Source organism: Python bivittatus, unplaced genomic scaffold (genome assembly GCF_059951505.1).
Source record: "Python bivittatus isolate LINGU-HERP-01145 unplaced genomic scaffold, Pbiv_v1 ctg000190_np1212, whole genome shotgun sequence".
NCBI lineage: Eukaryota > Metazoa > Chordata > Lepidosauria > Squamata > Pythonidae > Python > Python bivittatus.
In genome coordinates, this window is record NW_028277042.1 from 13,807,035 (window position 1) to 13,834,247 (window position 27,213).

Genomic DNA, 27,213 nt, shown 5'->3' on the forward strand with positions numbered 1-27,213 from the left:
CCAAGTTAGTGTCTTGACTCGCATTATCTTGATGAGCAATTGGCACTGGCAGGAAATATTATTTATCAAAAGCACACACCAAACGATTTTTTAAAGGAAAATGGGGTAGATCGCTCCCTGTATCAAACTGTCTGTTTTTAGCAATGATAGTTGGCCGTATTCTACAAGCTGCAGAACTCTGTGGGTGGCCAGTGAAGAATCTAGTTAGTACTGTAGTAACTGTAACTCCAGAGACTTAGGTTTGGATCTCTTGGTCTGAAATGAAGTGAGTGACACCTGAAATGTCCTGAGTGACACCAGACTGTCTCTCCCTACCTTTTGCTCTAAGGTCAAAACAGGCGAAGGATGCCCACCTCCCTGAGTTCCTTGGGAAAAGGGAAGGTCAAATTTTAGATGAATACATTTAATTTACCAGGACCCTGAACTGATTCAGCTTTTTGCGCAAAGTACATGCCACACTTGTTTAGGAACATATATACCATGGGTGTTATTTCTCCAATCCAATCTAGTCCACTAGTTGGGATTGCAACTGCACAATTGCATCAATCAAAAACTCAGCAGAATAAAAGGCAAGCTCTGATTTCCCAACCAACCTCCCCCCCCCACACACACATACACACCATTGATTAACCAGTTGGTGGTCCATCCAATCGTTTAATGCATGGGTGGTGTTGAATCAACTATATCACCTGAAATGACCACTGCAGCAAAAGTATTTATCTCTATTAAATGTTGGGGATGAGAATACCTTTCTAGGGAGATTTCTGAAACCAAATAAATCCCAAAAGATGATGAAGAATGTGAGCAGGATGAAACAGTTGGGAAGCAGCTTGTTTTGAACAAGTCCCACCTAAGATTTACAACATTTTCCGAATGATAAGTTGAAGGATTATCACTGACCTTTTCTTTTATTTGAAAGCAGCATCTTAAGTGCTAGAAGAATCATCAAAGGGAGACAGAAGAGGGTTTTTTTTTTTATACTACTGTTATTTTGAAGAACAAGGATTCTTATAGAAAATTTCAATGCTATAGCAAGAAGAGAGAGAGATGCGTTCTGTTCTTTGGCTGAAAACCCCATTTCCTAAATTTTCAAATATGATCGAAGCAGCTATATAAAAACTATGAATAAACAATCCGATACAGTCATAGCACTGACAGAGTCTATGTGTTGGATTCTTTTCTCCAAATGTTAAAATTCACTTTAGCTGCAGTTTGAATGGCTTGTGGAATGTAGAATTTGGAAATGTTGGGAACGTTCCAGCACAGGGCCCTGTGACTCCTGATGTGGATGCAATAAACGCATATGGAGACATATTCTTAACCGCTATGAATAAAGTATGTTCACCTTAGCAGGCTTGTATCTCGTAAGTTTCAACACGTATGCATAAACTGGGCTGTGGAATACATATCTTCCAGTTTCCTAAATGCAATTAAAATAACACTCATCATATATGGCAATTAACAATCAAATCTATAGATCTTCTAGCATGCAGGTAGAAAATATACACATCCACTTTTTAGACATGCTAAAAAAAGTTACCAGCATTCAGGACCTTGATTTCTTAACATTTATTCCTTTTACATGATTTAGATTTTATCAATATGTCATTGTTTTAAAATATTGATGAGACTTCCTGTGATGGGAATAGACATTGGGACTGAATTTGATAGTGGACCTGAGTATGTGGAAGCTGAACCTGCATAGGAAGACATGGGTGGGGGGCTAGCATATGAGAATATGTGCATCTGTGATAGAAACTGTTCAGTGTTCTTGTCAAGAGTGATATATTCCTTCCCAATGACATTCTTGTTGAGAGTTATATATTTCTTCCCAATGACATGCCCATGCAATTTCTAAAGATAGTTATGTGCCTTATGACTTCCTTGTAACCCCTTGCTTGTTTTTGTAGTCTTTAAGCTTTAAATATAGCTATACTATTTTAATGCTTTCATTGTATCCCTGAAGATAAGAATGGTTGTATGATTTGTGATTTCCTTGATCCTTTAGAAGAGATGGGAGAGACCAGTTGAGGTCAGTCTGATAAGAGGCCATGGCTGGGGCAACTGACAGGACATACAAGATCTATATGCCTGTAATGTTATTATCCTGATTGGGTAAGGGGAAGAGAGTTGGGGTTAAGATAAGTTTAATACGGATAATGAGTAATAATTAATGTATAGCCAGAAGGATGTCCATCTTTGGTTGAAGTCACCATGACCTGGTGAAACAGATGTTTGTAAGAAGTTAACCGGTTTCTTTGTTTAAACTGTCATGTGGATCCTGTGAAGAAAAAGTATATAAGCTATGTAAAATCTGTAATCAGGACTCCCTCCTTTCGCTGGGAGTCTCCAGTTTATTTAGAGCTCTGAAATAAAGTGGATAAAAAGTTCTTCAAAGGATCCACGTGACAGTTTAAACAAAGAAACCGGTTAACTTCTTACAAACATCTGTTTCACCAGGTCATGGTGACTTCAACCAAAGATGGACATCCTTCCGGCTATACATTAATTATTACTCATTATCCGTCTTAAACTTATCTTAACCCCAACTCTGGTAATTAGGGTCAATTGGCTGGACCCAAACACCTGTAAAAACCATTCCCCATTTCCGTTTTGTCTAATTGTATTTTTTAAACCTTATGAAGTACGAGTTCTATGTTCACTAACTAAGCTAATTACATTGCTTTGGGATGGGGGGCATTTTGAGATATTTATATGGAAGTGTTTTTACATATAGTGGAGGTCAAGAAGTCAGGTTTCCTGAGATCAGCGGAGTTTGCTTCTGAGGAGGAATAATCAGCATTATCCTAGAAGAATAATGCAGAGACAATACTTTAAATACATTCACAAGTAATTTTCTACTGCCCGGATCCACAGCCTGATTTTCACACACACAGAGACTATTTCCTAAGGCTCGCCATTGCAACTAGCCCCTGGGTTGGAGACAATTGGCGGAAGTCATCCGCGCAAGCGCACTTCCCATGTCTCCCAAAAGGCAGGGACAGGTGACATAGCCCCGCCCCTTGGCTGCCCCGCCCCGCCCCGCCCCGCCCCGCCTCGCCTCGCCTCGCGTCGTCTCTCCTGCGGCTCCAAACAGAAGAGCAGGCGAGGTCTCGCGGGCCTTTCTCCCGCCCTTCGTGCGTGCTGCGTCACCGGTCGGCGTGCGTCGCTTCCGCACGACGGGAAGGTGACCGCGCAGAGGAGGAAAAGTGGACCGCTGCGTCCGCCATGTTGTCCCTGGCTGCCCGTTGCGGCCCGTTCGCGCCTTACCTCGCGGCTGCCGCGCATGTCGTGCCGGGTCCGCGGAAGCCCCTGGTGCTGGAGCTGCCGCCGGGGCCCAAGAAGATCCTGTCCTTTGATCCGAGGCGGCCTATGCTGTGCCGGGAGTCGCTGCTCGGGCAGGCGGCCCGAGGAGGCCTCGTCGCCACCGCTTCCCTCAACGGTGCGGGCGGGGAGGGGGCGGGATGTTGTGGGGTCGCGGGCGCCGCCCCGAAGGCTGCGGGGCCCTCAAACATGCCAGGAGTGCGACTCCCAGGACCCCCGCCCAGGGCTTTGGGGATGCTGGAGGTTGTAGTCCAGCGCATCGCGGGGGGGCCGGCACCAGGCTGGGGAAGGTTGGCTTAGGGGTGCCTCGGAGGTGGGTTCTGAAGCAGGAGCTGTTTTTCTCCTGTTCGGTTGATTAGTGTAGAAGTTTCCAACTCGGGAGTCCAAGTTTCCCTCTTGTCTCCTGTGGAGACGTCCTGCCTTTGGGGTCAAAGAAAAAGCCTCTTAAAGTGCACCCAAAGGTATGGTTATTTTTAAAAAAAATCCCTTTAGGTTATATTCCTTGGTCCTTAGCAATCAGTACTGTTGCTTTTGAACAATATTCTCGATTCTGCCCCAACAACAGTTGGATTCTGGGTATGCCTAAAACAAGCAATCCTTATTTTTAAAATTGTTTTTCCTTATGCTATTTATTCTGCTTGGTCTTAGCCATTGTAAGCTGTTTAAGGACCAAAGCCTTGCAATGTGTACTATGCTGCCTTTCCTCCTACGGTTGAAATATAAGGGGTAGAGTCCTCTTTTTTCAATGTAGGACATGCTCCAGTCATCCTCCGCCTGATGACAGCAGTGGGGATGGTTGTAGTATGTCTGAAAGATGTGTAGTTGAGGTTGGGTTAGGTTGTTGTGTTGGTGCTGGGGAAATGGGGCTTCACTTTGCCATAGATGATATTGAGGGATGCTGAACATGAAGCCATTCTGTCATCCAATTCAACATGTTCCCATCCAGATGCTTTAAAATACAGCTTCTATCATCTCTCACATTTGACTGGGCTCAGATTTACAATTCAAGGAATGGAAAGCACATCCAGTTACTTATTCCATGTCTCCGTTTACTTTATTTTCCTGAGTTATATCTCAGGAGGATGTGGTTTGAACCTGGTATTTTTGTCTAAGCAAAGGATGTGTTCCAGTCCTAAGGTATTGCTCCTTTTCTTCTCTCAGTCAAACCTGTCCTGTGTGGAGTCTTGAGTTTCTTGGACAAAAAGAGGAAAAGAATCTACAATAAATCTCACAATTTTTGTAAACCCAGAACCATTATTATTATGGGGTAAAGAAGTATTATGGTTTGGGTATCAGTATGAAAAAGAAATAAGGGTTTTAAAACTCCATTCTCCTCAATATATATTTCCTTTATTTTTATTTATAAAATATCTTAAATTATTAAAAAGAACTCCAAAGCAGAGGGTGATAGGGAATCTTCTTAGATGGAATAATTGTTTTGGAGTAACATTTCTCCACTCTGTACTGCTTCAATGTGCAAACATTACTTCCCTATGCAAAACAAATAACTAAAAAAACTTAGGAGTTAGAAGGCTTTTAGTTGTGCCTTCTCTTTGACATGTTAGTGTTCTGTCTGAAGGGGAAGTTTAGTGTAGAAGTATTAAGTTTCATCCTTAGATTATGGGCAGCAAGTACGTAGTAAAGTTCTTGAATTCTGAAACCCTATTGTGTGGACCAACAGCATTTGTTGGAAGTATACCTAACTGGATATTGGGCTTATATTGATGACAGCATTTGAGAATTAGTATTGCTGGCTTAGAAATGGGAAAACTCTAAGTTCTAGTCCTTTCTTAGACATGAAGCCAGTGGGATGACCGAGTCAGTCTCTCGGTCTCTTTGGAAGCAAACCACTTCCAAAATGTTACTAAGAAAATTGCATGGATCTGCTCATGTAGTTATCATTCAAGGACCATAACAATAACATTAATGTTGCAATTCCACATTTACTGTTTGATTCTACCTGTAAGAAAAAATGTTTCTTTAATAATTTGCTTCCTAAAGGTAATGATATAATGAATATAATAATAATAAAGCTAGGTAAGTTGTACCCTGGTGTGTGTAGGTGATATACATATATCACCTACATATAGCTATATAAATTGAATAAATAAATAATACATATATAAAGGGGGAGGCACAGACATACAAAATTATGCATTGTTTGTTTTTGTGTGTGCAAAACTGTTTAAAGAGCTTTGAGTATTTTTGGATTTTAATAACATGAAAGCGTGTGGTACTGAGTTATCAACTGTTAACACTTAAAACGTTCCAGTAAAACATTTTCAGTTACAGCTCTAGAATTGTCTTGAATACATTTAAGAAGCATTTTATTGATTTTGATGTTTGGCTAATCAGATATTCTGGTTCCACCACTTAACAGGTATTGGAGAACCCTGAGATGCTTTGTGCTTATGGAAGTTCAGTTGACAAACTGTATCAAACATTTTAAAGTGGGGTTTAGTCCATTTGCCTCAGAAAACTTTCTAGTGTAAAATTCGTAGAAAACCATCTTTAATGATTCTTCCAGAAATACTAATAACTCACTAATGTCCATAGACTTCAGTGAGGCTGTAGATGGCAGTGGATATGCACTTGCTTCTCCATTTCAGTATAAATTTAAAGAACATTTGTTCAATTAGGTTTTAGATTAGGCGATGTATCCATAGAATCTTCCATAAAATGTACACAAGTGGTTTAATTTGTGGTTCTTCCACTTCAGAATGCATTCCAACTTTGGTCAAATTTCAAATAAACTATTTTAAGAATATATTATATCTATTTTGTGGGCCCCATATTGGCTTCCCATTAGTTTCCAAGTGCAATTTAAAGTGCTGGTTTTAGCTTATAAATCCCTTTATGGCTTGGCATTGGGTTGCCTGCAGGACCATATCTCTGCACTTGAGTCAGCCCAACCTGTCCAATTGTGCTGGGAGAACTAGCTGTCTGTCTTCCATTTTTGGTAGATGGGGGGCGGGGGGGCGAAGCTTAGAGACATTGCTTCTCCATTTTGGGGTCAGCTGCCTGGAATGGCCTCCCATGGAGGTTTGATTGGCTCCAATATTATCTGCCTTTCAGAAACAGCTGAAGACAGCTTTTCCAAAGGGCATTTGGGTATTGATGCTGGATTTTATACAATATTTTTTTTTAATGGATCTTTGCTATTGCTGCAGGGAGTCCATTTGTGATTGTAACAGGATATAAATGTAATTAATAGCTTTTTTTTTAATCTGTTCAGTTGTGTCTGATTCTCAGACTGCCTGGACAAGTCCCTGCAGTTTTCTTGGCAAAGTTTTTCAGAAGTGGTTTGCCACTGCCTTCTTTCAGGGCTGAGAGAAAGTGACTGGCCCAAGGTCCCCCAGATAGCTTTGTGCCTAGGTGGGACTAGAACTCATAGTCTCCTGGTTTCTAGCCTGATGCCTTAAGAGTCCATTTATGATTGCGGCAGGATATAAATTTAATTAATAGCTGTAGTTACATTCAAAGTCAACAACAATGGGACTGGCAAATCATTTTCAAATATTAAGGATTTCTTCAGAACAAATAGTAGTCTGAGAAGTTTCTGCCTCTCATGGAAATTTGGAGTATGTGTTACAAATACATGTCCTTGATAGGTTTCCCAGTGGGGATAATTTATTTATTTATATTTCAAATTCAGTCACTGCCCATCTCACTCAGGAGCAACTTTGGGCGGTTTACAGTAAAACAAGCATAAATATTAATTAAAATACAATAAAAAACCATGTTCATACATAAATAATGTCTTCCAAGATATTGATGGTAAATAAAGATTATGGGAGTATCTTCAAGGTGCCAGCCACCCCCAGGGTTGGTTGCCCTGCTTCTTGCCCCCACGTGGGTTGCCAGAGCCAGGTCTTCACCCTTCTCTGGAAGGTTGGGAGAGTAGGGGCCCACCTTACCTCTGGGGGGACAGTATTCCATAGGGTGGGGGCAACGGCAGGGAAGGCTCTCCTCCTGCCAGTCGACATTCTTTCGTCGGCGGGTTCTGCAACAAACCTGCCTGACTGGGTGGGACGGGTCGATGTAATGGGGATGAGATGGTTCCTCAAGTAATGCATTTTAGGGCAACAGTTCAAACCTCCACAAGCTAATTCAGTTTATGTATAAAAGGTATAATATTTTTGTTGAAAAATACGCCTTTATATTGGTGTATTAGTAAGAACAAGCTTTATGAGAAGTTTCTAATTTCTAATGCAATGTCTTTAATGCAGTACATTCTAATACAGTAACAGTTCCATAATTATGCTTTCTCTTTATTGCAGCTCCTGCCAGTGTTCGTTATGTCCATAATGATATGGTTGTGCCAGACTTCTCTTACAACCGTCGCAAAAGCGTGATGGATAACACAAAATCATCCCAAGAAAGCAGCGAGGAGAGAAAAACATTCACCTACTTTATGAACGGAGCAACCTATTTGCTCGCTGCATACGTTGCCAAGAATGTTGTTGTAATGTTTGTCTCCAGCTTGAATCCTGCTGCTGATGTATTGGCACTGGCAAAGATTGAGATCAAGCTGTCTGATATTCCAGAAGGCAGGAATATGGTTTTCCAGTGGAGGGGGAAACCCCTGTTTGTGCGTCACAGAACCCAGGCAGAGATTGAACAAGAAGCTAAAGTACCCTTGAGTGAACTAAGAGACCCACAGCATGATTTGGATAGGGTCAAGAAACCTGAGTGGTTGGTAGTGCTAGGCATATGTACCCATCTTGGCTGTGTACCAATTGCAGATTCTGGAGATTATGGTGGTTATTACTGCCCTTGCCATGGGTCGCATTATGATGCATCTGGCAGAATACGTAAAGGCCCAGCTCCACTCAATCTCGAGGTCCCAGAGCATGACTTCCCTAGTGAAGATACACTTGTCGTTGGTTAAATGTTTGGATTCTTGTGTACACGTTGAGGAAAGAATTGAATCATAAGATATTGCAAAGCATTAAAGTTGAATTGTGGGACTATTCAGCTTTAATAACGAATTAAACTTATGTCGTCTAATAAGATGTATGCTGTCCGTACTTATTGAATCAGCCTAATATTTTTTTTCTAAACAAAGTGTTATAATGACAGACTATTAAAGGTTTGGATGCAAAATTGGTGACCACGGACCTAGTTTGCACAGTAGGATGGTCTGAGCCATTCCAGCTCCCTGAACCACATTTTCAGAACTGATTTTCAGGAGAGCTTCCAGCCTACCCTGATTTCATTTTAAAATTTAGCATAGAAATATAGCTCTGAGGCACTGATTTATGGAGAACTTAAAAAGACCATTTGCAACCAACAGTATGAGAAACTACAAATGCTGTAGAAGGCTTACTCTCTTGCTTTAAGTTCACACAAAACAGGAGGGTTCCATTTTCAGGTTGAGAAGGCACCAATAGAGAGCCAGTTTGATGTAGCAGTTAAGGCATTAGGCTAGAAGCTATGAGTTATAGCCCTGCCTTAGGCATGAAGCCAGCTGAGTGGCCTTGGGCTAATCACTCTCAGCCCTAGGAAGAAGGCAGTGGCAAGCAACTTCTGAAAATCTTGCCAAGAAAACTGCATGGACTTGTCCAGGTAGTTGGCAGGAATCCACTGACTCAAAAGCACGCACGCATGTATGCATTCAAGTCCAACATCATCAAAGAGCTGCTGCAGGTTTCTTCTCAACTGGGGTGGCCTTCAATTCATTGCAATTGGAACCCTTTTCAGGGCCTTGATTCTTGTGACATAACAATTACTAAATCAGAAGAGCATAGCTGACAGCAGAATTTGGGGAATACAATAAAATCCATTGTTTGACACTGCATGGTTGCCAAATGTGCAAAGGATTGCTTTTTGCCAATTAGAAATACTAACTAGTTCCCCAAACAATTTCTGTCCTCTCCCATAAAATACAATCTTCACAGCAGGGATAAGAAGGGTAAAAGAACTAAATACATAAATGGAAGTTCAAAATCGTTAACTTTGTTGTGGTTTCATAATAAGCTTATATTGGAGGCATCTTTCATAAACTAATCGGTATGGTCATCTTTTGACATTTAACACATTTGTTATTTTTTTTATAAATGTACATCTCACAGATGTGACTGCATGGCACACAAAATAACAAAAAACATTGAAATGCAATTAAAACAGTTGAAACTATAATAAGTTGAAGACTACCTGTAAGTGGGCTTCATTCCATGCAACAACAATCCTGTGAGGTAGCTTATGCTGGGTAGTCACTGGCCCAGAGGAGACTTGTGTGTGTCTGATCCCAGTGCAATATCTTAACCACTGTGTACTACTATTCATCTGTCTCCTTATTCTAACTTGGCGTTTCTCAACCTTGACAACTTTAAAGATGTGTAGACTTCAGCTCCCAAAATTCCCCAGCCAGCATGCTGGCCGGGAAATTCTGGGAGTTGAAGTCCACACATCTTAAAGTTGAGAAACACTGTTCAAACTTAGAACTATCAGCTTTCTGTCCTCTCCTGGATCAAGCGATAGCTCTTGCTCATTCGTATGCTTTCAGTCATGCTTCCTCTCTATCTTTCTCCTACAGCCTGATGCAGGCTTTCATATGATTTTACTTGTCCACCTTCAGTTCTTGCAAAAAATCTGCTCTTCCCACCTGTTATCTCCAAGCCAAAGGTACACCTGCTGGCAATTGAATCTCATACCAGAGGCAGCAGCTTAGCTTTAGGGGGAACATGTAATATACCCAACTCCTTGGCACCTATTCTTTCTCAGGCAATATCTGTCTGCCTAATGATAGGATTGGATCCTACTGGTGGTTGGCATCGTATCTAGACTATCTTGAGTGATCAAGCATTTTGGCTTACTTCAAATACCTTCACAAGCCCCAGTTTTTCTGAGAAACTTTGTCACAGTTCTCTTGGTTCCTTTGTTGTAACTATACACCACTCTGTATACACCAGGTAACTACATAGTTTTCAGAGCAGCCTGGGAGTTGGAGAATCATGGCCCCAGCACATATGGAGGGCTTTACATTAGGGAAGCTAAGAAAAGGTCAGAAGAATGGAAGTAGTAAAGTTCTGCCAGGTGATGATTCATGAGAGGGGCCTATCAAAATACTCGGCAGGCATTTTGATAGGTTGTCTGCCTGAATGGAGAAGGGGCTATTGCTTCCAGTGTGAATTTCATGTCATTTCCAGATTGCACAGTTGAGGTCGTTAAAGGTCAGAGCTCCAGGTGCCATTTATCTTCCAACTCGATTCTCAGTTCTACCTTTCCTATCTGCTTTATTTCCCAGGCAAATAGACTTCCAATTATTTCAATAGGTCATTCACTCAGCGATAGAGATCCATTTCATTAACTTTTGTCACTGAAGTGAGTGGGACTTTGTAAGGTTCTGAGCTGCGAGGACATTTGTTAAGCCTGGTGCCCTTCACCTTTGCCTCGCTCAACATCTTAACTGAAAATACAAAGGAGGAAGAAGTTGGCAAATGTAAATAAAACAGGAAACCTCCTTTCAAAGCAGGACTTCAGGAGAAATTTCAGAGTTCCACTCAGCTGCGTCAACATGAGGAAGGCTTTCAAAATGTGACAAGCTTGTAATTTGCCTCTTGAAGAATGTAAACATTTTTTACATTACTACCAAAGAAGGGGAGATCCTACTAAAACAGTAAGTGAAATCATGATGGCAAGATGTTATAGCCGTGACTGCTCAGAAGACGATGCTCAAATACAGATGCTGGAAGATGTAATTCAGCAACATCTGGAGGACCACAGCTAGTGTGGATGGTCTTGTGCTGTAGCAGAGAGGAGAAACTTTAGAAGAGGATTTGTGTAGCTCAGGGTTGAATTGTGGAGTCCTTGGGGTTCTCTGAGCTTGGTTATTTTCTTGCAGACGTTTCATTACCTGGCTAGGTAACATCTTCAGTGTTTCAGGAGAAGCTTTTCTATTGAAAGCTGTCATACCTTAAGGGTAGTTTGTTGGGGGCTAGAACTAAAAATGGATGAGGTCATCTTTTGTACCCTGACACCAGAGCTGCCAGAAGCAGGTGTGCAAGTTGTGTACTGCACAAAGGTGCCATGACATGGGGGGTGCCAAATGAGGGGAATGGTAGTAGCCCAGTGCTGCATTGCAGGGCGCCAGGTTGAGGGAAGAAGCTTATCCAGTTACTACAGTACTCCATGCCTCTGTGCAAGCGCTGTAGAAGAAAAGGGAGAACAAAGTTCTGAGAAGCTGCAGGTCCCACATACGGGACTCGATGCTCTGGCAGCAAAAACGTTTTTGAACAAAGGGGCCTTAAAGGTCAGCAGCGGCCCTGCCTGACACCATTTTTCTCTCTTTTCTGATAGCTTCTCTTTCCCAAGCAGCAAGCTGATTGGCAGGGACTAAACCAGTGTTTCCCAACCTTGGCACCTTTAAGATGTGCGGACTTCAACTCCCAGAATTCCCCAGCCAGCCAGGCTGGGGAATTCTGGGAGTTGAAGTCCACACATCTTAAAGGTGTCAAGGTTGGGAACCACTGGACTAAACATTTAAACTGATCTCTCAGAGAAGGAATTGTATATTTTGGAGAGTGTCACAAATAGTTTATCCCTGTACTGTAATTCAGATGGACAAACCTCCTTGGCCCAGGCGACCACATCGGATTCCAGATCACAAAAGGATCACATGCATATTTGACATCTTCCCCTCACGACCTCAGATACTAATAATATTTCCCTTCAACCAACCACACTCCTGATCACTGGACTGCTGGGAATTTGAGAATTACAGACTATTTATTTTCCACTAAGCCGAATCCTCAAGGCAGCTATTAACAGTGAAGACACAGGATATCACATTTAATGAAGTGAAGATGTAAAAACGAATGTCCACAAGGGAACGCCTGTCTCCCACGTGCCATCCTGAAGGCCTCTAAGGCCTGTTGTGACTCATGGGCTGCAGATTGCCCATCCATGCGCTATAGTGTGGAGACCCACGGAGATGACCTTGGGTTGTTAGATTTTGGGCTTTTAAGTTCAGTCACAGCTACTGCAGGATAGTGACCACTTTGTGGAGCTTCACCACTGTGTTGCATGGACCGCAAGTGTGCTTAAGCACCTCCAATATCCTCTGAAATTTGGGATTTCAGGGGGTGGGGGGAAATGACTCCTGGTGAACTAGCTGTTTGAGGAAGCTTATTATGCCCTTTTCAGGATTCTAATGAACCTTAGCTTTTCCCTGGAATGCCATCTGAATAACCTGTGTTTTGGAGAACTACCACCATGAGAGGGATCAACCCATTATCTCTGTCTCTAACTCTCTGCCCCATTTGAACTGTCAGCCATTCTCAGAGGGTGTTGTGCTTTGAAGTCTTTGAGCCATAGCAGGAAGAATGATTTTGACAACGGGTCGTGGGCTTTTTTTTCCCCAACCCATTTTCCATCTGTTCAGTTTTCTCCTCCTTTTTCTTTGAGAACATGTTACATCAATCTTCATTATTCTCAATTCATGTTTTATTTAGAACAAGATTAGCTTGTCATTCACTTGTCTTAAGTCACTGCTGTCCTGAAAAATGCCTTTCAGTGTAACTACAGCAACACATACAGTATCAGGAGGAGGTTTCTGCTGGACCATAATCTAGTAAGATGTTCATTCTTTGGGATATAGATTATTACTTTATGCCTACTTCTCTATAATGTGCTTAATTATATATGCCATTCGCTCATCTTCTTCAATTTATCATGCTACCATGCTGAAACCTAGAATGCATTCCAAAATTCAAATGTTGAGATGACAGGCAGTGAAAACAACCCACAAGGAGATGTTGAATTTCAACCAGAAGATCAATACCTAAATGTAATATACTATGCTAGAATCTGTCCTCCGATTTCTTGAGTTTCCTCAGCCTCCAAAATAATTTTCTGCTTTTCTGTTTCATTCTCAGAATACTTTAGAATTTCCTTGGGCAGTGTCTCGGAGCTTGTTTTATTGTTGCAAGGAGGTAAGAGATGCTGATGTTATTTTTGGATTACACACCTCTCTATCACTCTGAGAGGGTCTTGACTGCCCTGTCCTCTTAACATAAAAAAGCCAAGGGGGAAAAATTCCCCCTAGACATCTTTCCTTGGAATTTCAGTGAAGCAAGAGAACCCGGGGAGCCACTTCGCAATTAAATGCAAGGCCACATCCTACCTATGACAATTTCATCAAATTTTTGCTCTGGGGCATGTGTGTGAGGGGATTAAAAGCATTTTCTATGAAACTGAAAGAAGTTTAACAATATGCAGAAGGAAGTCGTAATCTTCAGTTATCACTATATGAACTAGAACTGGTCTCTCTGACTATTCTGCATGACACCGTCTCAGCCAAGGTAAAAGGCGACTACAAGAGGGATTGTATTTCGGAACATGAAAACTAAAGACCTGGTGGTTCAGGTTCTACATTAAGCAAAAGAAGAGTCACCCAAGGTTCTGCAACAGATGGGGATGTAATCTGGAACTGTAAACTGGAAGTCTAGTTCCTCACTCAAAAGACAGATTTTCATTAACATTCATTGCTCAGACTAAAGGATCTGACTCGACTAGAATAGGAATTTGATTTAACGGACCCCCTCCTTTTAGTAGGCTTCAGATGCAATGGACCAGATTTTCATCTGGATGTTCTCCTGAAATAGGAGACAGGTCTGCTGCATCCAAAGTAATTTGAATGAGGGAGTTAAATTTAAGTTTTCCCTGAATTTTATGACATGTGACATTTGCATAATAACATAATTACCCAATAATGTAAATGGATGGAAATGTCATACTTTATTTAATGGATAATCAGGAATAACAGTCATCTCTCCCCCCACTTAGTCCATTCAGTCAAGATTTTATTAAATCAGAGTTTGATAGAGGCTGGACTTCTGGAGTTGAAAGTGTTCTTTCAGGATGTCAAGTCCAATATACTATTCAGTGGAGGAAGCCAAATTAAAGTATCCTTAACAGATGGCTGTTCAGATTTTACTTGGGAAAGACTGAAAGCAAAAGGAGAAGGGGACGGCAGAGGATGAGGTGGTTAGACAGCATCACTGAAGCAATGAGCATGAAACTGAGCAAACTCCGGGAGGCAGTGAAGGACAGGAAGGCCTGGCGCGATGTGGTTCATGGGGTCATGAAGAGTCGGACACAACTTAACAACTGAACAACAACAACAAAAGCTCATGATCTGCCTTGATAAATGGTTGCACTTTGGAACTTCTCTTACTGTTAGAAAGATCGGATCACGTCATTTGGGTCATTGACCAAATCAACGTTTCCAAACATTCTTAACATGTTTTCCTAACATTGGACTGAAACCTGTTATCCTGTAATTAGACACTGTTCCATATCTTGAGCTCTGGTAAAATAGAGAACAGACCTTCTCGTTTTCCAGAATATCCATTCAATCACTTGAAAAGCTTTATCTTAATATTCCTTATCATCTTTTCTCAAAGTTAAACATACCCAGTTCTGTCAATCTTTCATCATAATATCTAGTTTTAAGTCCCCTAATCATCCTTGTTGCTTTTCTTTGAACTTTTTCCACTTTTTCTGAATCCTTAAAATCTTACCTGAGTATCGGGCACAGTACTCAGGGTAGGGTCTGAGCAACGCAGCAAGGTAGTAGAGTGACTGCTTTTGATATAAAGTTTGTAAACCATATTTTTATTAATGTATCCTAACATTTTATCTGGAGAGCCAGTTTGGTGTAATGGTTAAGGCACCAAGCTAAACACCAGTAGGCTGTGAGTTCTAGTCCAACCATAGGCATGAAGCTAGTTAGGTGATTTTGAGTTAGTTGTTCTCTCTTAGCCCAAGAAGAAAGGAACAGCAAACTACTTCAAAACGTTTTGCCAAGAAAACTGCAGGGACTAGTCCAGGCAGTTACCAGGAGTCAACGCTGATTTGAAGGTGGGATAACCCCCCCCACACACACACACAAATTATCTGCCTTTTTAGCTCACATTTATTGTGTGATCAATTACAATTCAAGGATCCTTTGCACACCTATTAATTCAAATATTCCCCATATTAAGTCTGTGCCCTTTTTTCCACAAGTGTAGAACTTTATATGTGTCTCTGCTAAATTTTATTCTGTTACTTTCAGCTCATTTCCCTGACCCATTAAAATTATTTGGAATTTTGTTTCTGTCTTCTAGACTATTAGAGTATACGTATAATGAAGGATAGAGTATTTCTGAAAAATGGGTATCTAGGTTCTGCTTAAAAGCTTCCACTGAATCCTAGTGCATTCTTCCTCTAAAATACCCCAAATATCCCCCACTCCAGTTTGTTGAGTTCTTGGACTGGTTTTCCTTCCTTCACATCTTATTTGTAAATGCATGAATCAATGTGTGCTAAATTGTTGATCTATATGAGCTTACTCTGCTAAATTCAAGCTTGTAAATAAAAGCATAAGGACCGTTGAAAAAAATACACTGCACAAGTGTGAAATAGGGACCAAGAAGTACAATGAAATTGTGTTCTCCCACACATAGTTGATGGATTCTCATTAGTATTTTTTTACACCTAATGCTTACCCCCAAATAAGATGGGGTCTACTTCTCAAAGTAATTATCTGTTGATTTCAGCCCTGAAAATCTACCAATGATTTCTAAAGCAATTAAAAATGCTGCAATTTAGGCTTCTGTAAATAATGTATTAACCAAAATTTGAATTACAGAAAATAATTTTCTATGATTCATAGTGTCCTTCTCTCAGGGGGAGTAGGGGAAGGAAATTCTTTTAATTTTAAGATGACTTTTAATGCTGAAGCAATGCCTTCCCTTTCTTTAAAATGTGCCATGTTAGATTGATTATAATAAAAGCCAACTGTTGTACATCTTGCGTTATAATCATGTAGTTCCTGATGACAATAAGGCCTGATGATCAATAGAAGACCAACCACGACACATAATTCCACATCAAATCTAATTGACAACCAAATGTCTTGAATATCAAAAGAATGCATCATGGTCAATGTGGTAATAATGAAAAGTAAAATGAAATACACTTCACAATGCTTTCCAAACTTTGTACTATCAATAAATCTTTCCTACATGATTGCATGGATGTGCAACCATATCTGGGCTCAGGGTCATATCTATCCATTGCATTGAGTTCTGGCTAGTGGGTGAGCCTAGGACAAAAGCTAATCAGATTGATGAGTGCATAGAAAACAAGTTAATCAACACTTGTTCTCTCTGCTTCAAATCTGTCAGTCGCTGAGTTTACTGCTTCCCATGCTGCTTCCAGCACTCAGTGAAATAACAGACAGGCCTCCCCCTTCTTTTATTAAAAAAAGAAAAACAGCTGTAGCATCCGTGATTCCAAGAAACAACAATAGTGCCCAGCCACTTGTACACAAGTATTTGATTATGTTCGGTAATTTCCAAAAGCATTCCTTCCACTAAGCTGTATGGGTCTGGTTACAAGGGAAGACTGAATTTTGAAACTCTTACCAATGCAAAGGAGCTTGAAAGCCTTCCTTTTGCCATGGCACCAGAACAGCAAGCTGTGTGAAGTGTATTTACAAAATGCAGAGGAGCCTCAAAAGTGTTCCTTTTATTATGGCACCAAGCCAGCAAGACTTGTGGAATCAATGAAAATCCTAAAGTATGGCGGCAATCATGCAAGTCATCCAAACTCGAAATTAGAACTTCTTCCTGAGCTAGACTGAGTGAATAAATATGAACTGGGAGATGAGGGTATGGCAGACAATCTCCAACAAAGAAAAAAAGAGAGAGAGAGAGAGAAATACAGGAGAAACACACAAGAATATGCATTTCATCTAACCCTGGAGCAATGGAAAAACAAACTGATTTTCCAAGAATGGCCAAGAAATGGAGGTGGTGGTGGGGAGTTTACTATTTGAAACACATTTTACAGATTTCTGGTAGGCACCATTTGATCCAGCTGCAATTGTGCCTTGAAATCTTTGTGTGGTAGGGCTCCATATCAATCTTCCCGCTACATTCCATGATCTCCATATATTAGCTGAAGTTCTGGACTTATGTAACTTACAATACCATGTCGATTTAAAACTTTGCAGATTTCCAGTTCTGCAAAGTCAGAGGTTTCATTCATATGTTCATGCCCACAAAAGACATTGTGTCAATGGGGCAGTTGATCTTTCTCACTGAAAGCAGTTTAAATGTCAATGGTCTATTCAACATTTTAACAAATATTATCCCTCCTGACAGTAGTACTTCAAGAAGTGAATAATTCAACATCTTCACTTTTGCCCCTTTGTCATAAAGAGCTGTCACATGCAAATTTCACAGTAATTACAGAAAGATGGATTGCTTGCTTGCTTACAAATGTCCCATCCTGGCATATATTTAATTCACTACATGTATATCTTCATCTAGAGGCTAGCTCAGATAGATGTGTCCATGCACCCTGATATAATTAAATGTTAGCGATAATGCCCCAATGAGGGCTAATTCAAATGATGACCTATTTGCTCCTAATTGCAATCTTTGAACATGAGCAGTAACAGCATCAAATTCATGTATTCCTTAAGATCCCAGGACCAGCTTCTGTAAGTAAAAAGAGATAAAGGTACAACAATGAAGACTTAACAAAGCTTTATATCTTGCATATTATTAAGGGAAATAGATAATTATCATCTGAAGAGATATCCTTTCTCATGCTAAAGACACTGGTCCAAGGTGTCTAACCAACCCACTAGCTTGTATCACCTTCCTATCTGCTATTTTTTCAGATGGCTTTCCTCAGCGATATAAAGTAGAAAGCACTTGTCTTGACTAATGGAAGATCTCTGAGGTTTTTATTTGCTTATTTACAGGGCTCCTATGCCACCCTAGCTGATCCTGACTCAGAGCATCTTACACACTCTATTTTTGTAAATAAGGTTAAAGCAAGATAATATCTGCAGACAATATCTCTAATAAGCACGATGCAAACACAGTTTAGTGCCAGAGGTAAATAAAATAACACTGCTTCAATTAAACCTCCCCCCCCCCCCGCAAATTATTAGAGGGAACAGTTCACATTTTTACCCCTAAGGCCTGCTGAAAAACTCAGGTTTTGATGGCCTTTCTAAAACCTAACATGGGCAGGCTGTTCTTATCTTGGGAGGAATGTGGCTCCAAAGGTGTGTGTGGGGGGGCAGCACTTGAAAAGGGTCATTTCCAGCAGTTTGCCCAGCAAAGTGAGACAAACATGGCAAGCTCTGCCCTGCTATGGTGTCACTCCACAAGTCCCTCCTTTACATGCCTGTGTCATGATGCACTGTAGGCTGGGCCTTGAGGAGGGACATTGCTGCACACGCTCAGACCCCACAAAAGCAGAGATTGTTCCTGGCTTTCTAGCAAAAAACAGGTCGGCCAACTTGTTTTCTGACACTGCCAATGACCAGCCAAGAGCAGACTGGCTGTAGTGTGTTGCTGCTGGCCAGTTTTTTGCTGCAAGGAATAATTAAAGTGTCATTTATTTATTTTTCTGTTGGGATTAGGGAAACCCCCCCCCCAAACATCTGGGAATCAAGTTACGTCAATTGATTTCACTGGCTGTAGGGATGCGTCTGAAAGTTGCCTGCACAAATGGGATGGTTGCCTGCGGAAATGCCTGAAGGAAGCTCCTTCTACATGAATCTTGTTGGGGTTTTTTTTTGCCCTACTGACTTATCCTGATTTCTTAAATCCCAACCTCTTCCCTGTTATCATTTCCTCTTCAATTCTGTTCACCTTCCTGAAGGTGCTATACAAGTAGCAGAAAGCTGAACTTTGTGCCACAAACAACGTGTAACCAAGAATGGAAAGGAAGCCCGTGGAACAGGCTGTACTGTGTCATTGACAGACCCTAGGGAAGTTCTGTGGAGCAATGCATCTATCACAGCAAATGCATATTGCTTATCCTCTACCCTTTCTTTCTTTGGTGCTGCATGATAAAAATCACTTTTCCACCAGCCAGTTAGTGCCAAGAGCTTCACATTATTTGGGGGGGGGGGGGAAGAGGGGCAAGGGAAGAAAATATCTAAAAATGAATAATGTGTGAGAACCCCACATAAATAAGTGGCAACCCAATTCCATTTTGTTAAAAACCACAACTGATAAAAAAAAAAAGTTGTTAAAGTAGGGAAGTGGGGCAGTGGTGGCGAAGGGCTATAACAATTCAGCAAAAATGAACAGAATGGGCAGTTTTTTCTTTGCACCACAGAGGCAGAGCAAAGGAGTGCCAGCAAAGCATTGCTGCCAACAGAGCTACTGGACAAAGCATCAGAAAAGACCCTTTGTGTTTTTCCCGCCCTCTGAATTAGATCCCCAAATGCTTATCCAAGTCAGGGAGAAGAAAGCTTTCTTCACCTGTTTTGTTACACGTCCCAGATTGATCATTGTTCTGTCATGAAGGACATCTTCTCCAGTGTGTGTTAGGGCTGGGAAAGACTCCTATCTGAAACCCTGAAGAATCACAGCCAACGAGGATAGATCTGGAAGTGAGCAACCTCCAGCCGAAGGGATGGCGGTGACCCTTGGCCCAACTTTGGATATTCTTTGGCTGCATTTCAACAGCCATCTGCAAGGAGGCAGCAAGAGCAATCTGCTTAGGCTCTGCATAAGAAGCAGAAAGAAGAGGAAGACGATGTCCAGGGAAAAGGAAGAAAAAAATATCAAAAAGAGAAAAAAAGCAGTGTGGGCTTCATCTGCTCCTGGTTTAAGCCCCACCCAGCAATGGCATGTAGCTCCCAACAGATTATGTCAGATTATGCAGCCAATGTGGTCTAGTTAAGGTTGTAGACTAGGATTGGGGAGACCTAGATTCAAATCTATTCTCAGTCACAGAAACTATCTGGATCACTCTGGGCCAGTCACTCTCTCTTAGTCCAACCCACCTCACAAGGTTGAAGTTGTTGAGATAAAATGATGGAAGGGGGCAGTCCTCACACAAGCAGCCATGAGCTGCTTGAGGAAATATGGGTTATCCATCGAATAAATACAAATAAAATTGCCCCTCTGTAGGGAAGATCAAGTCAGAACGGTCTAATCTCTGATAGCACCCTAAAGTGTTGCGTAGAGCTCTATCCAGCATGGTCAAAGGTCAGAGAGAATATGAGCTTATTTATTTATTGTACCTTCATATCACCCAGTGACAAATGTCTGAGCATTCTGAACAACTTTGGGTTCAATCTCCAAGCTTGTGACTGAACAATGCCGTGCTTAGATTTTGTTTTCTTTGTTCTGTGTCTCTTCTTGCTGAACATAATTGCACTTAATCGCTTTTTAAAGTAAGATGATAATTATCTCCATGTCAAATTATCTGCTTCTCAAGGCGGGTGGGGGGGGGGCTATTGGTGTTAAGTTTCCACACATCCTCCCCCTACTTGTCTTTAAAGTAGTGCAGTGATCTCCTGATCTTCACATCATTTCTCTGTAAACACTGGGCTGTGAAAAGGTTTTTCTTTTTCTTTCTTAACAAGGGCTAGAATGCAATTTATTTTACATAGCTTCGCATAATAAAGTGGCATTTAGATAACTCATTCAAAGGGCAGATAGCAATTCTCTTCAGACTTCATTAAACCATTCTTTTCATGCTGAATTAATGTGTCAAATATATTTGGAACAACAAACTGAATTATTCCTTTTTGTGTCTGGAAAAAGATAGAAACTGGGTTGCCTTGATTTTTATCAATTAGCTTTGTATTGAAAATCTGTTAATAGTCTCATTCGGCTCATTTCTGTGGGGCTTCCCTATGCTGTAAAAGCCAATTTTTCCTGCATTTGCTTCTGTTCTATTGACAAAAGGATGCAATTTCAACGTAGTTTGTTTCGGGAGAGCCACGTTGCTTGTTGATTTGATCCTGATGTCTTTGTTCTTTAAACTTGAAACGTTTACACCCTTTAAGTGTGAAAAGGCAAACCCATACCCTTTGTTGCTACAACAAAGATGTACATTCATCTAAAAAAGAACAAAGAAGGCACAGATTGGCATTTAAAATCACGTAATTTTATTTCTGTAGAAGAAAATTTGGAAATAATGAATTGTGTGTATCCAACACTCAATGCTCATGTCAAAAAGCACACACTCTGCCCTTCCCCAAAGCTTTGGAGGCAACCCCAAGAGCATCTCCAAATATCAATGCCAAACTGTAATTTTTTAATGTGACGGAAAATATTAAATATGAAGAGCAATCATGCAAAAGATACATCATTATTTTAAAATAATTTTACTTTTAAAATTACATTTACTAAAGTGAGTTTTTGCCCTCAGCCCACCCACTTTTGGGGTGCTGTCTTCTGTACAGCAGTCAAAGGAGAACAACAGCCACTGGCTAATGGAACTGCAGCGACGACCTTGAAGGAACAGGTTATTTACCTTAAAAAGCAGAAAGTGGGTATTAAAAAGCAAGAACTGGGATCAAAAAAAGCAGGAAGCAGGACTCAAAGCTAGAAAATCGAAGTTATTGAGTTCCTGTTTTTCCTGCATAAAGTGAAATCCCCATTCCAGCTTTTTACGCGCTCATAACCGAGTTTGCAGCGTCTATGGATGTATAGTTTTTCCACATTTCAAGAATGTATAGCAGCATTTCCCACAAACTGCCTCTGCTAAATACTTGAACTGGGAGGAGGCATCACGTAGTCTGCCCTGTCCTTGACTTGCTCCATCATACATTTGGCACAATATCTGAAAAAGGGAAGCTCAAGAGCATACCCGGTGCAAATCTTTCAGACTTGTCAAGCAAATCAGCAAAAGAACTCTTCCAGAACATCGGAATCAGATGAGATGCTAATTGCAGAACAGCAATAAAATAGCACTTTCTGGCTCATTAGAATAAGTTCTCAGTGGATGTTGTCAAAGGTCAGGTGCATGAGAGACAGAAAGAAAAGAAGGTCAAAATGATAGAAACAATATGAAACCATGCAAGTCTCCATAAACAAGGTGTTAAGAGTCATCATTTAGCACAAATATTTTCAAACGGAAAGAAATCCCACAGCTGACTTCTGTGTGCAACTGAGCAAGACCACTGCCTCATTTCCACACGTCTTTGAAGCCTGGGCGGCATGTCTGAAAATAATTATGTGTGTTATTTTATGCACAATTTTGAGGGTCATTGCCTGTACATTTACTTATAACACTCTCTTAGGGAGCCAAGTGTTATTTTGCCCAGTGATGAGCTTCCATTTGGCCATGTAATATGCGCATGATTTTCTTTGATTGCCCATCTCAATATAATCAGTTTTTATTACTATCATCAACTTATTATTTCTTGAAAACAAACTGCACTGCACCGGATTTTGTGAAAAATGCACCTGTCACAAAGAACAACTGGCCTTTTATCCTGCCTTCCTTTCTCCCTTTCTTCAGGGAACATTTTAAGGACGATTCCAAAAAGGTAGAAGAAATGCAAGAAGGGGTGATAATGATGATTACAGGACTAGAAACTAAGCCTTCGGAATAGAGACTGTGGAAAGTGGGTCTGTTTAGCTTTGAGAAAGTTGGATGGGGCCGATACGCTAGAACCTTTTGAATCCTACAGGAGAAGGAAATACTTGGTCTGTATTGCCTGGAATAAGGAAGTTAAGGCAGACTCTGGTGGAAAGTTAAGAAAAAAAAAATCTAAATAACTGCGGCTCATCAGTGGAATCAATTAGTGAGAGGAGGAGTGAGCTTCGTTTCACTGGATATGTTCAAGCAGAAAATGGACAATCAAGAAAATGGACAATCATCTATGGGGGGGGTGTTAATTTGGATTTCTGCAAATGCTGGACTCAGTGACTTAAATGGTTCATTCCCACCCTATTCATCCTTACCTGCCCTATGAAAATAAATGCCTGCTTCAAAGGGAAAACTCCTTCCTTCAGGATATTGCTTGGCAGAGGTGTTCTTTGTTACCAGTTTCATTCTAGAAATTTTTGGACTGGCATTTTTTCATGGAGAAAAGTGCCAATTCACTTCCCTCCCAAATCTCTATAAATGAGGATGTCCTTGTGCTATCCTGACTAAGCATTTTTAGATCCCTTGGTATGTAGGATCAGCTCTCACGTAAGTTTGCAGTAATTGATATCAACTGGTTCTCTTGCTTCTTCCTCTTAACAGAGCACAATTCACCCGACATTTGACACTCACAAAGCTATTACAAGAAGCATGCCAGAAACTGCTCTGATATATTAAGCAGGAGGTCTCCTTTTCTGGTTTACATAGGTCTGGTTGAGGAAGCTGATACTGTTTGGGGAAAGGAAATAACATTTTGTAGTGTTGTACATCAGACTTATTAATACCTTGAATTGGTGATGTCCTTCCTTGATTTTCTCTGTCATCTCTGAGACATTGTTCAAACCATGTGGAGGCTGGAGAAATGTTTATCCCAAAATCTGCTATCTCAACTCTCTTCCCCCATCCTTCACAAGTATCTTCCTATCTGGGAAACAATCTGTCTAGTCCAGTTCAGTTGAGGCTATTTTGGGGAGGTTGATCAGTCTGGATGCGAGTGGTGGGTTTCCATGTCCTCTACTTATGTTTTGCTCCTTTTCTCCTCTTCTTCGATATTGGCTCCACTGAGGATCTCCATTCCATCCTACTCCATTCTACACAAAGCAGAACAAATTCAATGAAGTAGCAAAAAATGACAAAACAGTCAACATGCTAAAATTGTAAAAAAAAAAAAAAAACACCTCAAAACCAACAGTTAATTAACCCAACAATTATTAGGGAACGCAATAAGAATGAAGGGGGATCAAGAGAAAAGGTGAAATAAAGTTCCTGCCTCAAGCAGAGGACAACATGTGGCTGTATAGACCCAGGCATTTTGGATTTTTTTTGGGGGGGGAACAATACAAAAGTGGTTTGCCACTGACTTCTGGGTTCTTTTTTCAATTTCCCAGACTAGCCTACTTCCCCAGGATTTTAAGGGTCTCCCCTCCAAGTACTGAACAGGTCTGACCCTGTTTACCTTTTTTAAAAATCAGGCAAGGCCAACTAAATGCTACCTGGGCAAACTGTTTTTTTTTTTTTTGGTTTTTGTTTTTAATGGCTGTAATCCTCAACAATATTCTTTGCTTAGTGTTGCTGGGGGAGGGACAATCAACTTAATTTAATGTTCAAGGCAATGTCACGAGCTATAACTGAGATTTGGCACTAGTTAGGTTAAGCTATGCGAATTGCCTGTTAGACAAACTGAGGTCTCAGCTTCTGCATCTATAACACACTGCATTATCCAAGGTTTGTTTAGCAGTATACATCTGGATTCACATAGGATGCTAAATCTTAAACCAAGATTACAAACCAAAATGGCTGTGTTAACACAATATGACAAACCACCAAGAAGTCAAATTCTGTCTTAGTGCAACATGTCAACTCAGCCTTATCAGCCCAAGTAGCAACGTCCAGATGTCTTGGATAGCAATGGCCATCACCACCAATGGCTGGGGATGATGTACTCCAGCATTTCCAGAAGGTGCTACTTAAGGATGGCTGCTTTTACTTTATCACTATTAGAAAAATGATTTTGGACTTTTTTTCTTAAGTAGGTTATATATGCATGTTACAGCTATTGCAATATGCCAAAGGAACTCATATTTTATGCCTAGTTCCATGAATGACAAAAGGGAAATAATGAAAAAGTATTTTTGTCTGCCACAGCCAATTGGGGTCTCCCTGCTATCCTCTTTGGTACACTTGTTATAGCACGATATGCATTAAAAAGTGATATGAATTGCATTACAGTGTAAAAGGGGAGCCATCATGCAATAAATCACAACCCAATTCTAAGGCTGAGCTGTGGAAGCAAGAACATCATAATGAGCCAAGACTTTATTATTTTAAAGGAGTTTCAATATTTAATTTCCTTATGTGTTTATATTCTAGCAACCACTGAATCAGCAGAGACTCAGAGGATCAGAGTATAAGGTACTTTGCAACCTATCTCACCCAGTTTAACGCCACTTGACAGCATCCTTTGGCGAAGAGCCAAAATCTCCCTTTGGCAATGTGATAGGTAACTGGGAAAAAGAAATCCTCTGCAGATATTACGGTAATGACATTTCCTTCTGCCATTTTTTAAAAATTCCTCCTCCTTCAGTTTGATGAATAAGGAGTTGCCTTTTTTTGCAAATGAGAACACTTCCATTTTTTAGATGGGTGGGGAATGAAATTCTTGCATTTTTCTTAACTGCAAGGGGGCCCTTTGCAAAAGAGATCTTTCTTCCATACGTCGTGCTCGTGTGATAAAGTTATATCCTTCCAGCATAACATTTTCAGTAACATAAGCGTGATTACTAAACAAAGAATCGAATGTACCCCAGAACTAGAGTTACTGCATTTATTTATGTGATCAAGCCTTATGTTTAAAAACAAGGAACTTATTTTTATTGAATCGTAGCAGCTAAAATAATAATTGTACAACAGTGGAAAATCTTAAGCAATGAGATGTGGATCAATAAGGATTCTTCAATTGCCATGCTCTAAAGGTTGCAGACAAAGTTAGAATAATGAAATAGTAAGGCTGGAACCAACATTTTACCAAATCTTGTGTGAGCATCCTGCATTTCCGTGGACAGTCTCTCCAGTGATTTCTGGTTTTATTGGCTTCCCACATTTCATTTCAATCCCAAGATAAGCCATCACAAAGAATTTCCTCCCTTGGGAATTGTTCAAATCAGAAAGCAGAGATGACCATGGTAGCTGCAGAGCGATGAGTGATCCAAAAATTAGCAACAACAGTGACATTCATCACTTTGTAACAATAAAGCAAGCTTCCAAGCACTACCAAAAGACATTCTAAAAGACTTTAAGAATGAGCAAAGAAAAAATCCAAAGGGAATAAAACTTTCAGGAAAACAGAGAATAGGTTTCTGATGCGGTCTTATTTTAACCTGAGATGGACAACCTTTTTTTCTATCAAGGGCTATATTCATTCAGGAGTCATCTATTGGGGGTCACACTATGGGCACCCCTGAGGCAAGTTTGATTCCTGGGCATTTCCTCAACATCTCTATGTAGCTTCCTTGGTTGCAATATGGAAGTGGTTTTGAACTGCTCTCATTCTGAATCTTATATCTCAACTCTACTCCACTCATCTTCCCTATCTAGTCTACAGTGTGGAGAATTCCTTGTAGCCTCCCATGCAACTTCTAATCAGGCTTGACTCTCCTTAGGTGACAATGATGCAAATTACAGCTTGGTCCAATGAGACAGAATTAATAACAGGAGAATCAGTTTTCTGCCCATTTCACACCTTTCCTCCATGCTGTCCTGCATTAATCTGCATTAGAAAAAAATGCAAGATTTGCATTTGAACTCACATTTCAAATCTATTCTAATGCATCTTTGATCTGCAGACAACTAACTGAAGAAAGGTGAAGCTAATATGAGTTACCCGCACACTCCTATCTCATGTAACAATGCAAAAGTAAAATGTGCTAGCCTTTAAATAATATTATCTATTGTTGCTTTTTTAAAATTTCAATTTTATTGATTTTTGGATGGTATCAAATGGTAATTATTTTCATAACATTATATTTATTATTTATGTAATCTGCCCAGGAACAATCACTATTGGGTACAATAAAAAACAAAGAAAATGGGTCTTAGTGGTGTTCTTATGTAAACTACCTCAAGAGGGCTATCTGGGTCTTACAAATAGTAAAGATTTAAAATGAACCAATAACCTAAATTGTGAGATTGATTTCAGAAGCAGCATCAGATGTTGACATTGTAAAATCCTTGATCAGATCCTATAGGTCCGTTGCTCCTCCTCTTCTACGTTGGCTCTTCCGATCATTTTAACCGTGACAAGTTCTCCACCAAATCTGCGGGCAGAGAAAAATGAGTGAATGGCTTTTCCAAATTTCTCCAAGGGGAAAGAGAAAGTCTCCAGTAATTTTCAAGATCGGCACTCCCCCTTAGCTGTGGCAAGAACACTGCTGCTGAAAAAGCCCAAAGGCATTCCTCTTCTCATCTTCTCCTGGACTCTAC

The 27,213-nt window shown here is 40.6% G+C and overlaps 1 protein-coding gene across 1 annotated transcript; it reads left to right on the forward strand.

Moving 5' to 3' along the window:
- Window positions 1-3,153: 3,153 nt before the first annotated feature.
- On the forward strand, window positions 3,154-8,339 carry UQCRFS1 (ubiquinol-cytochrome c reductase, Rieske iron-sulfur polypeptide 1). The gene is made up of 2 exons (XM_088136096.1): window positions 3,154-3,442; window positions 7,605-8,339. Exons 1-2 carry the CDS (start codon window positions 3,229-3,231, stop codon window positions 8,213-8,215), a joined length of 825 nt encoding a protein of 274 aa, XP_087992222.1. The 5' UTR covers window positions 3,154-3,228; the 3' UTR covers window positions 8,216-8,339.
- Window positions 8,340-27,213: the final 18,874 nt, after the last annotated feature.